This window comes from Schistocerca gregaria, chromosome 5, assembly GCF_023897955.1.
Source record: "Schistocerca gregaria isolate iqSchGreg1 chromosome 5, iqSchGreg1.2, whole genome shotgun sequence".
Lineage (NCBI taxonomy): Eukaryota > Metazoa > Arthropoda > Insecta > Orthoptera > Acrididae > Schistocerca > Schistocerca gregaria.
In genome coordinates this window covers 415879478-415892326 of record NC_064924.1, presented here as the reverse complement: position 1 = coordinate 415892326, position 12849 = coordinate 415879478, and the positions used below count along the sequence as shown (strand labels likewise).

The 12849-nt window shown below is 37.6% G+C and overlaps 1 protein-coding gene across 4 annotated transcripts in view; it reads left to right on the top strand.

The window, feature by feature from the left end:
- The window catches only part of LOC126272399 (oxysterol-binding protein-related protein 9), a 480270-nt gene extending 470532 nt beyond the window's left edge, over positions 1–9738 (top strand). For all 4 annotated transcript variants that reach the window (XM_049975226.1, XM_049975225.1, XM_049975222.1 and 1 more), the window contains one exon: positions 8336–9738. In XM_049975226.1, the coding sequence (XP_049831183.1) occupies positions 8336–8419 (84 nt within the window). In that variant the 3' untranslated portion in view covers positions 8420–9738. The remainder of the gene's footprint in view (positions 1–8335) is intronic.
- The last annotated feature ends 3111 nt before the right edge of the window (positions 9739–12849 follow it).

The following is a 12849-nucleotide window of genomic DNA, read 5'->3' as shown; positions in this document are numbered from 1 at the left end:
TAATCTGCAACTGTGCCTTTGTTTTTGCACATTAATATTTTTTTTTTTTAGTCAGTACATGGTTGCTTGACCATTGTACACGGGTCTTCCCCTAAGTTTTGTATAACTCTCCCCGAGACTTTGAGCAGCTTGCCTGTGAATTAATTCACTATATATCCCTTGTGGTAGACATACCTTATTCAGTAAATACCGTTTGCATGTCAGTGAATTAAGTTTGTTTTTTCCCCCTTCCATAGTGCATACTCTCAGCAATGTGCTTGTAGGATATTTTTAAGCTATGCTAGTGATTAGAAAACCAGTTCTACAAGTTCGTCGCAGGTTTCATTTCATTCAGAAACTATGCTTGCCTGAGTTAGTCATTATGGTGTTCATTGTTTTTATTTGTTAGAAAACTGATTTATCAAATGGAGATCATAGATGTTATGATGTTCGCAGTATATAATGAGCGAATAAGCCAATATGTGCTGTATTTTCTGGAAGTGCTGTTTTCCACAATTGTATTCCTCAGTTGAAAAAGTTTGTGGTGAATTTATGATTGGAGGTTTGTTGCATTTTTTGAATCAGGTGCATGTAGATTACCTTCCAAATGAAAATTAGAGCTCCAGTTGGCTTACATTTTTAGTTTTTAAGATTGAATGGAGCTGGAATATTGTTTCAACAATTACTCATTATGCAGCAGCAGCTTCTATTTGCATGCCTTCATAATAATTACCTACCTGGGTGGCCTGTAGGGATATCAGTCACTTATTTACTGCGTTGAGGCTGATATGTTAATCTGCTTTGCTATTAATGCTTACTGTTATAGGTTATATCTTCGTTAAACAGTGACAAGCTTACTGATATATGATTATATTCTTCCTTAAGATTCTGCTTAGCACATTATAAATACTTAGTATACCCCCAAAATTGTATGAGTACTTTACCTCCATAAGATAGCATCAATGCTAGTAAACTCTTCAGTTATTAATGTACATCTGGTATTACTTGTTGTCCACCTACTGTTGTCCACTAAATTATGTGTTCCAGAAATAAAACCAGATAAATTCATTTACTGTCATATCTGTTGTTTGCTGGTTGCAAGCTGAAGCTATGACTGTAATATAAATGGAAAAAAAGGAAAGAAAAATGATGCTGTTTACAAAAAAAAAAAAAAAAAAAAAAACCCTTGCAATAAATATTTATTATCATGTAACAAAAGTGTTCAGTCATACTTACCCTAAGTAATAACTAATTTTTTGAATCCATGTAGCAGCCCACATTATGTTTCACATGCCAAAGGGTGGTGTGTTGTGCTGGTAATACGTGATACATGCTCTTGGTTCTTGTATGTGCTATTTGTCATTATGTGTCACATATCTTACTTTCTATACAATAATCCCTTTATTTGGCTACAGCAGTATGAAGTGTTATACTGACTGACATTCACATTACGTGGACTGTAACAACTTGACATCAGCTCACACTCATCCATATAATTTAGTTGCAAGATCTCATCTTACAGACCATGTTGCATAAAATTACAGACATTGATTGTCCTAGAGTTACTCATATCTGGAATCGGTGGTATGACGGCTAGCGGGAGGTAGACACTGCCATTGGAACTATCTTTTTTGCTGCATTGTATATATTGAGATTTTCTGCTGTTGGTATATTTTACAGTCAATGCTGATTTCTGTAATAACCATCACTGTTAAAATATTTTGAAATGTGCATGGAGTTCTAAGAGCCGTTTTCGCACTTCAAAGTAGCAGATATGATTTTAGAGCCTGATCGGTTTTTTTGCAGTACGCCATGTTACTGATTTTAGCAGGAGGTGTACTTAGCCTGAAGACTGTGAAAAATAACTTCTCCATGCAGTATTTTACCCATTAGAGTAGGCACGAGAAACCATAATTCAAAATGTCCCTACTAGGATCATCATCCACTAAGGTAGTAAATATAGCAGTCAGATGTTGACGTGCTTCTGAGCATAACAGTTTTTAAAATATTCCACCTTATTCAACACATACATGTCTCATTATTTAAAATGGTATTTCTAGTACTATGATTGTGTGTTTTAGAATTCTGGAAACCTGGTTTGTATGTCAATAGTTGACTTTAGAAGCCTCTCTCTCTCAGTTCTCTTACTTTGTCATAGAATTGGCTGTGTATGGCATTGCAGTTAAAAAACCGTTCCAAATTAATGTTTCTTTGCCGGTCGGAGTGGCTGTGCGGTTCTAGTCTGGAGCCGAGCGACGCTACGGTCGCAGGTTCGAATCCTGACTCGGGCATTGGTGTGTGGTGTCCTTAGGTTAGTTAGGTTTAATTAGTTCTAAGTTCTAGGCGATTGATGACCTCAGAAGTTAAGTCGCATAGTGCTCAGAGCCATTTGAACCATTTTTATGTTTCTTTTCAGTGTGTACGAACACAGTGCTAACTAAGAATCTATGAAAAATTCACGAAGCTACTCTTTTATGTTGCCGCTGATGTAAGTGGCTTAGTCCATAGCTGTCAAGCTGTAAACTAACAGACAGAGTAGATAATAAGAATATTGTGTAAGCATGTAGGCTTTTACAGCTTGTGTCAACTTCATTTAAATAGTTTTGGATATACTGTCACATCATAATGTAATATACTAAATTAGTGATTTTTTTCAGAATCCCCTAAATCCAAGCAAAAACATATGTATTGGAATATATGAAAAAATCATAGTACTCTCCAATGCAATGTATAAAATCTTTGTAAGTGAAGGAAATTAAATGCACAATACACTGTTTACACAATAATTTGTGGTAATGAATTTCATGAGATCTTAAAAAATCACAGATGTGTAACAGCAAGCAAACATTCATCAAAAAATTGAAACTGGTACCTGTGTGCAAGTTAATCGAGCTAGTTTCCGACATGCCGGAGCCACAAATTAGTCATCAAAACACATATTTTTGGGAGATTTTTCCTTTGTTCTCACCCAGAAAAAAAAAATCAAAAATTGAAACATGAGTTCCCTTCCCCAATCGATGTTAAAAGCTTATTAGAAGTCAGCTGAGTAAATTTGTGTACACTGTGTAAAATGTACATTTAAAAGAGAACTCGGGTGCTACACGCTTCACGCCTTCTATCACAATTGCCAATCTTAATGATCTACAGGTTGCGGTGCACAGTATTTACATGAGTAGTGTATGTAGGTGTTGCAATTGTTATCATATCATATTTGAACACGAAAGGCTTTAAAATGTGCTATCGCAAAACCCTTGTTTTATTTCCATGTGACATCTCTGCCATAGACCATGGTTTGCATGAAAAGTAAATTTTGAGGACTTTCACACTTGCCAGCACTCCTGTCATTGAAGGGCTACTCCCCCTCTTCATACATCCAGCAGGCAAGCTCATTTTATGTTTGGTATTGTGGTGTGGTTGTTGTTCTGGGTGATATGTGACATAACAAGTTGCCAGCGAATAAGAGATCAGTGGACGGTAATGGCCGATTTTTCCTTGATTCTGACTGAACATATGCTTTGAGATTCAATGTTTGAATTCAAAAGGTTGACAGTCGACATTGTTGCTAAATACAGTACATTGGAAATACATGCAAGAGGATGAGACTGAGTTTAAGAGGCACAAGAAAAGTTGGCAGCTGAGCCTCTTCGTCGCATATTGACTTGGTGCAAAACACTTTGTGTCGACTGTCCTGTTCTCCATTGCTGCCACAACATAGCAGCAGTTGTATCATAATTGTGTAGTGAAGCTAATCATCATAAATTGTGTTGGCAATATCAATCGTGTATTATGTCAACATTTCCTCTCAAGTCTCCTCTCTCTGCAATGGCCTAAATATTCCCTTAACTTCGCCACCACCCGTGGTGCGAACTGTCTGGTTTTTTTGTGCCACTTGTAACTTGTTCCGCCACATCAAATGTCAACAGGAAGAAATGGGATAAAGTCAGGTGAGATGGCGAGTAAGAATGCAGAATCGAGGTAAACCTTATTAGGAAGAAACATAAAATTGGGGAGTTTATAGCATTGAGCTTAAGGGTTTTTCACAGGGGTTATAAAATTATGGTGCAGAATCGCGAAAAATGTAAGATAATGCATCTCTACTGGCCGCAACTGATCCTCATCATCATTATTTTAAATTTTTATTGGGCCTAAAATCATCACTGTATGTAAAGGAAAAGTCACTTCAGAAAGCTAAAAATTATGACAGAGTTGCTAATCAGTACTTCAGGAGGTGTAATGTGTAGTACTGCTGATAGATGCACATAAAAGAACAGTTCATTATACTTCCATGTGTGTCTTCCAACAGTGCTAAGAATTTTGCCTCCAGAAGTAAGTACTGGTACACAATTCTGTGTAAAATGTCACTGGTCTTGTGAGAAACCTATGAAGTTTTAGGAAGCTGCAGTGCTTACAGCTTAACTCACATGTAAAATTGAACAGGGGACTGAAATCTTAAAGCAGCCTAAAAAAATGGGGGGGGGGGGGGCTGCAGATACTCAGCATCTTGACTTCCATTGATCCTGGTACATTATGCTGTGATTGATCACTGAGCAACCAGACATTCTGATACCATTGTGAATAAACAACACACTTGGACCTTGCTTCTCAGTTCCATGACTGTAAACAGTAAAACATTTCCACTGCTACACACCACCCCCTCCTGAAAAAAGCTTGTCTTCAGTTCACAGTGATCCACAAATTATCAGCAGGATTTCAAGCTAATAATAGTCTCATATACATCCCTCCCTCTGTTAAAAGACAGGCCAGTGATAATTTCGGGAGAATCAAAATTGGGAATACTGATTTTGCTGGTTTTATGATACCATAATTTATATATTTCATAGAAGTATCCATTTCCAGTACGACAGTCTACACTCGACAGGTATTATGACATGGTAGTGCGTCCAGAGCAGATTAAGTGAGAAAATTGTTAGTGAACTTTTGTTGGCATTTGCATAATGGTTTATCTTCGTAATAAATATTATCATCGCCCTAATCGGATACACAGACAGCGCTGGAATTTCGTTCATTCATTCATTCTGAGTTTATGTACTGTAAATCCATATATGAAGTAGCATTAGGAATGTGGTCTATCCATACATCATGTTATCTGTGAATTGCATTTTTATCATCATGACATGCTCATTGCATTAACCATTGTATGACTCAGGTTCCATACATTTGTCATGGAGGAGTATGTTTTAGAATATAAATGAGCCCAGAATATAAATTATACTCGGCGATATCCTGGAATTTAATATTTAATTTTAAATCTACATGTCACTGTAAAAGCTATTGTTTATTGGAGGAAATCTATTATCATTATTTTTCTCCTTTCTTATTCAATTCAATGGTTACATGTGTGGAGATGATCTTCATCAGTGCACGCACAAAGAATGACCTTGTTCTCATCCACTAGTTTCACATAACTCTTATTTTACCAAGAAAAAAGGTTGTGCACAGAAAAAAATATTAAGAATTTTCAGGGTATAGGAAGGGTTATTTTCACACACATACAAACAATTAAGAAAACTTACACCTTGCACTAAATAAATATGTCTGATGAAATTTTTCATCATCCTAATGCAGTTCAAGAATGGCAATTGTAAAAACAGTGCTAAAAGGAACCTTGCTTTTCATTATTACATAGTATATGTATTTTTCATTCTAATTTTTCACATTTGTTATATTACACTAGCAAAGTTGACAGGTGAGCTTGCCTGTCCCGCTTCCCACTTCCTACATGACTCTTACAACTGATTGTATAAATCATTTGACTTTAGATTCACACAGAAAATGACCTCAGATCAAGCTGGACTCAGAAATCTCCATTGTATAAATGTTTATCTCAGATTAGATCACCGTGAAACAGGATAAACTTTGACTGGGGAAATTCACAGATCAAAATCAGATTCAGATGTAGTTGCCAGTTCACAGTGTAGTGACATTACAAAAATAAAAATAATAAAAAATAATTCTGTTTGGTGCAGATACAAATTGAAGTAATGAAGTTATTGTTGACATTTAAGTATGTGGTTATGCTACTTCCACACTGATGAAACTCAAAATATTATTTTTGATCTGTCAGGGTAGGTTAAGGAAATTATTAGCTATGTATTAATGAATGCAGGTAATAATTTATCTCATAACAATCCTTGGAAACCTCTCATAATTCATGTTATTATTTTAAAGGCATTTTATACACACTTAGGATAAGAGTAAGAAATGAAAATTCGAAATACTTGCCGTGAACAGTTATGACGTTGATGTTGACAGCAGCCAACAATAATGAAATATTTATCAGAAGTGTTTACAGGATTGTTTATGTAGTTCATTCTGGCATATAATGAAGAGCATCTCTACTTTATTGATCATAAAGGTACTCGTAACAACACTATGTTTTGAAACCATACCATAATTTCCATTTTCAAACTTTGTGGGCCTGTGTGGTGTACAAGAACCTTACGCAGTTTGAGTTACATTGTTAACATTCATTTACTTTATAAGTGTAGGTATCAGAGTATTCCAATGTGTGTACAGAGCATGACAAAGGGTGAAACCATTCTCAGAATTAAATGATAAATCACTTAAGCTAAGGTTTCACTATTAAAAAAAAAAAAAAACTATATTTGAGAGTGTATCTGCTGAAACCAACCAAAAGAAACAAGCCATCGACTCCCGTGTGTGTTCCTTTTAACATCCTGGATTTTCCTTTGATTAATTTTACTTTTGACATTAATATTTTATTCTACAGGAAAGCGTTCATATGGTGGTTAACTATTTGGTTAAAACAGATGTGGCAACAGCTTGCAGAGCTGTCCATAAGATATTGGCCACCATTGCCTCACTGAAAAAAGATTCATCAAAATGTCAATGGAAGAAAATGACATCAGGAAAACCCACTGCACATTTCTTTGTCATTTTAGGCACTATTGACTGTACCTGTAATGCCCCCCCCCCCCCCTCTCCCCATAAGATCTCTGGGTGGTGAAGTGAATAGATACGTAAATATGTACAAGCAATTTCAGAAGCTAAGTTCTGTAAGAGTGTATCAAAATGTATACAGAACACTGCATATAGCTCTACCTGAAAAATCTGTCTACAAAGAAATTGTAGTATGAACACACAATGAAGCTGACAATCACAATGCAGGGAGTGTGGTATTCATTAGCAATGTATTTACATAGAAACAGTTACTTGTTTTCTGTGTTGGCTGTAATAACTCCGTCAGTTTTTTGTATCCTCTAGTGTGTTTATATTGGTGCATCTGCTGATTGCCGATTTTGTCGGTGTTGTCAACCATGTTGCTAATTTGGATCAATACTGAACCTCATTTCAATGGATTCGAGTTTAGTGTTACATACAGCAGAGTGGAGTCCCGAATGGGGTTCTATTTCTGACCTCCAGTCAACAATAATTATGGACTTGGCCCTTGTTATTATACATATATGTCAATGGTTCAAATGACTCGCCAGGTTAACCGAGAGTGCTAATGTGCTGCTTCCTGGACTCAGGTAGGCGCACGGACCCCAGATTGAATCCACCCAGCGGATTAATGATGGCCAGCCTGGATGTGGTTTTCAGGCGGTTTTCCACATCCCACTAGGTTATACTGGGCTGGTCCCCACAGCCCGCCTCAGTTACACGGCTCGCAGACATCTGAACACATTCGCACAATTCCATGGATTACACTAGACACAGACAGTTGCCCAGGTGGTACAGGGTGGTGGCTGGAAGGGCATCCAGCCACCCCTTAAATTAACCTTGCCAGATCCGATTAACCACGCCGACCCTTCATAACCGCAAGCAAAAGGTGCAAGCACATGAAGAAGATTGAAATGAAATCTTGTCACAGAGCACCACATATTCACTAGGTATTGATTACCCTCCATAAACATACATTTACAGGTATTTGCGTATGATTCCTAGACAGCAGTACACAAAAATAATATTACAGATTCAGTGTGACATTAAATGGCTAGATAAACTATTTTTTATATATCTAGTGTTGTAATACTGTAATCATGTTAACCAGTGGAAAGTCAGTTTGGAATGTCAACAACAATATTAGGAAAAGATAATTGGTGCTTGGTGTAAAGATCACATAATAAGTTTGCAGAGAGGCACAATGAAAATACACTTACATGTTAGCGTCCACCTTGTTTTTAACCACATGATGTTTAGTATTATTCCAAGCTTTAAGAAGGATGTGAAAGAACATCTGTATAAAATATATTTTTTATGCTGAGTGATGCATTGCATATTTAAATATGTCTTTGTACTTGAAACCGATGCGTACGTGCATTAGACAAAACATTAATCTACTTTCATTGCAAATTGTCGTTCTTTCATTTTGCAGCTGTTCCAGGAGGTGGGAGAGAACTGGGTATACAAGAATCCACTGGTTAAGAGGTTGCAGGCGACCAGTTATACCAGTACGTGAATGAGAAGAATGTTTCCAGCTCTCAACTGTATCATGTTACTCTGGAAACTTTCCTTAACCATCCTCCTCTCACAAAATCCTCTTTTAATGTGCCTTGCCTGCACTATTCCCAAGGACGTGATTTGACATTTCAACCAAAGTGGTGAATGTGTGATTTGGCCATAAGCCAGTTACATATATATTTTAACAGTATTTGGCACTAAGCTGCCACTCTGCCTTCCAGCTGAAACATGCGGTAGAACTGATACTTCAAAGGGCAGATATCTCTTTTTTTATGTATGAAGGTGTACATATTATTAGCAACAAATACTCTTTAGACTCAGATAATTTAATTTTTTCCTTTCTCTATATATATATCTCTCTCTTTCTCTTTTTGTTTAATGAGAAGTGGGACCTATGTTCGAGGCAAAATATACTTCTTAAAACTCAAGTTCAGCCGCCTATTTGGAGAAGGTAGCAGTTCCTACCAACCTTATTTACTGTAGTCTTCCAATTATTCCAATTTAGTATTTTATTCCTTCAGAGCTGGAATAAGTAAAGATTTAAAGTGTGTGATAACAGTCATTGTATTGCCTACACTGTACAGCACATGGAATAAGTTTACGGGTCTCTTAATCACCAATCTGTGCAAGGAACATATAGGAAAGCTCCATTTTCCCCTCTGTTACCTGTGGTGGATTCATGTCAGCCAACCACCATCACAGCTGCACTGATGGCTGAATAACGATACTTTGTGATGATTAAAACCTTTTGCTACTGATGGTTCTTCAGTGTTTTTATGCAAAAAATAAACTAAAATGTATTCCTGTTCTTAATGGAAGAAACAGCTTCTCAGTATGTACTTTGATATGATAGTAGAAATAAAATTACAGTACTTCTCACCTTTATGCTGCAAGGAATATAGTCTATATTGCTGCGTAGACATTTCTGGTTGTGCAAAATGAGATTATGCATTTAAGCCAAAAGCATTTATTTTGTAGTCGAATTACAAAAAAATGGTCTGGATTTATCACATTACTGCACTACTCCTTTTGGAGAAACCAATTGGCTGTCATATGACAGGCTATAGTTCAAAGTTTGTCAGTTTTGAGAACTGTATTCACACTTTTGTTCAGAAAATTCTGATGCATAGATAAAGCTCCAGTGTATATTTATTTACAGTGAAATTTTATAATAATTAGTGGCACGTGTTGTACAGAAAAAGATCACAGTTCTTGCTCTATTTTGTTAAAAATGTATCTATTGTTGATCAATTTTTCTTATACATGTACTTGTAAAACAAAGAAAAGTTGTTAAATAAAGAAAAAACAACAACCTAATTCAAAGGAATTAAAATTCGATGTTTTCTATGTGTTTCATTGGGGCAGGAGGGAAGACACACTTCTCTTGATTTTAAAGTAGCTTTGTTTCACTTTTTGCATACTATTAAGGATGATTGCACAATAAACAAAATCTTTTTGTTGGAATTCATTATTGCTTTGGTCACAGATGCAGAAGTAGTCCTTTCTGAAACCTTTTTTCAGCCTCTCCATACAGAAGTTTGTGTATGTTGTGGTAATCAGACACTTAGTTTCAAGCTTTACTTTAATAACTCCTCATGTTGAGAGCACCAAGGCCACCCAAGTTATACGGTCTACCCAAGGTCCATAAGGATGGGGTCCCGTTGAGACCTATTGTTAGTGCTATTGGGTCGCCTACATATCGGTTGCAAAATACTTAACCAGATTATTAGCACCTGTAGTCGGCCACTGTAGCCATCATAGTAATAACTCAAAAATGTTTGTTGACGTTATAAAGCAGATTAGGATAGGTCCGAATGACATCATGATCAGCCTAGATGTGGTCTCTTTGTTTACAAAGGTACCTGTGGAAGGTACATCGAAACTGTTGGCTGTTCATTTCTCTCCCGAAATACTGAAGTTATTTCGACACACTTAGACAACCACATATTTTTTGTATGGTTGAAAATATTATGAAATGACTGACGGAACAGCCATGGTTCGCCATAGTCATCAGCCATAGCTAACTTTTTCATGAAGGAATTCGAAGAATGAGCATTGAACAGTGCTCCCTTATGTCCATCCTGCTTCTTCAGGTATGATGGCGATACATTTTTAATCTGGCCACATGGCAATGAGGCCCTGCAGCAGTTTGTTGATCATTTGAATGGTAGACACCAGAACATAAGATTTACAGTGGAGGTGGAGAAAGATGGGAAGTTGCCCTTCTTAGATGTGCTGGTGGAGCGAAAATCTGATGGACGTCTCGGACGTTCTGTGTACAGAAAACAACTGCATACAGATTTATATCTAAATGCACGTAGTTTTCACCACCCAGCTCAGAAGAGAGTTATGCTGAATACCTTGGTACACAGAGCAAGGACTATTTCGGACAAGGATCATCTCGACTCCGAGAGTAACCCTCTGATGATGGTATTCAGAAAAAATACATATTCTGATCATGATATCAGATCTACTCTGGCGAAGAAACCTAGGAAGGACACAGTTAGAGCAGATCAAGAGGACCAACACATCGCACGGCTACCATTCTGCGGTGCAATGGTCAGCAAGATCAGCAGAGTCCTGAGCCGGCTTGGAATCAGACCAGTCTTCCTGCCACCCAGGAATATTAAGGAAATGTTGCGACCCGTGAAAGATAATCTCAGCCTGAGAGTACTGAGAATTTACAGCATTCCTTGCAAGCGAGGCAAAAATTATGTGGGCCAGTCTATAAGAACTGTTGCCAATTGCTCTATGGAACATCAGCGTCACCTGAAATACAGGTATCTAGGAAAATCAGTGGTGGCTGAGTACAGTTTGTTAAATAAACTTAAGATTCTATTCGATGGTGAAATAAACTTAAGATTCTATTCAATGAAACAAGAATACTTCCTCATGCTTTAAACTATTGGGACTCTGTCATCAGGGAAGCAGTTGAAATTGGACTATGTGAAAATAATTTCAACAGAGGCTGCGGATATGCACTCAGCAATTCATGGAAGTGCGCAGTTGATGAAGAAAGAGCGCAGAGGAAGACTTCTTACATTCTTCGCAGTTCTCCGTCTGTTGCGATGCATGGCACTGCAAACAAAGCTGGATAAAGTGTGCAAACAAAATCTATGGACGTAGAGGCCACCTCCTCCATACGCGCCATTTTCATCGTGAGTTCATCCAGTCAATGAGAAGCTGTCCACTGCTTATAAAAGCGGAAGCCTCACCAGTCCATGACAGTCAGTTTTACCCCTGATGAAGATGATGATGTGGCAGTCATCGAAAGCTTGGGATTTTATCCAAATTTGATGTGTCAAGTAAACCAAGAAGTTTTTATGCAGGTATTAAGAGACTTTGAACATTGAGTGATAGTTGGAGCTAGAGGCATGGGACAATTCACTTTGGAAATTGATAGGGAATTCAATATTCACAGTGTCAAGAGAGTACTGAAATACCAAATTTCAGCATTAAATCTCACCACGGACAACACAGTGGCATACAGCCTGTGGGACATAAGATGAAGTTATCTGTTAGGACAGTGCGGCGAAATTTGGAGTTAATGGGATAAGGCAGCGGACAACTGATGTGAGTGCCTTTGCTAACAGCACAACGTCATCTGTAGCCCCTCTCCTGGGCTTGTGACAATATCAGTTGGACCCTAGAAGACTGGAAAACAGTGGCCTAGTCAGATGAGTCCCAATTTCAGTTGGTAAGAACTGATGGTAGGATTAGTGTGTCACCCATGAAACCATGGACCCAAGTTGTCAACAAGGTACTGTGCAAGCTTGTGGCAGTCATAATGGTGTTGGCTGTCTTTACATGGAATGGACTGGGTGTTCTGGTCCAACTGAAATTATCATTGACTGGAAGTGGTTATACTTGCCTTTTTGGAGACAATTTTCAACCATTCTTGCACTTAACAACAATGGAATTTATATGGATACCAGTGCACCCTGTCAGTGGGCTGCAGTTGTTCACAATTTGTTTGAAGGACATTCTGGACAATTTGAATGAATGATTTAGCCAGCCAGATCACCTTACATAAATCCCATTGAACATTTAGGTGAAGTAATATAGATAGTTCATGACCAAAATCGTGCAGTGGCTACACTTTCACAATTATGGTCGGCTATAGTGACAGCATGGTACAATATTTCTCCAGGGGACTTCCAACAATTTGTTGAGCCCACATCATGTCGAGTTGCTGCATTACGCTGAGTAAAAGGAGGTCCAACAAGGTGATAAAGAGGTATCCCATGACTTTTGTCACTGCACTGTATTTCATTTTGTAATTATGATTCCAAAAATGCTGTCAAGTTGTATCATTTTATTTGTTACAATAAGCCTATTTCGGCAAGTATCCACTGTCGGATTACACCAGATAGATTTGACATCCATACATTGCAGTAGTTCTGCCACTGTCCTTTGTTTAATTTACAT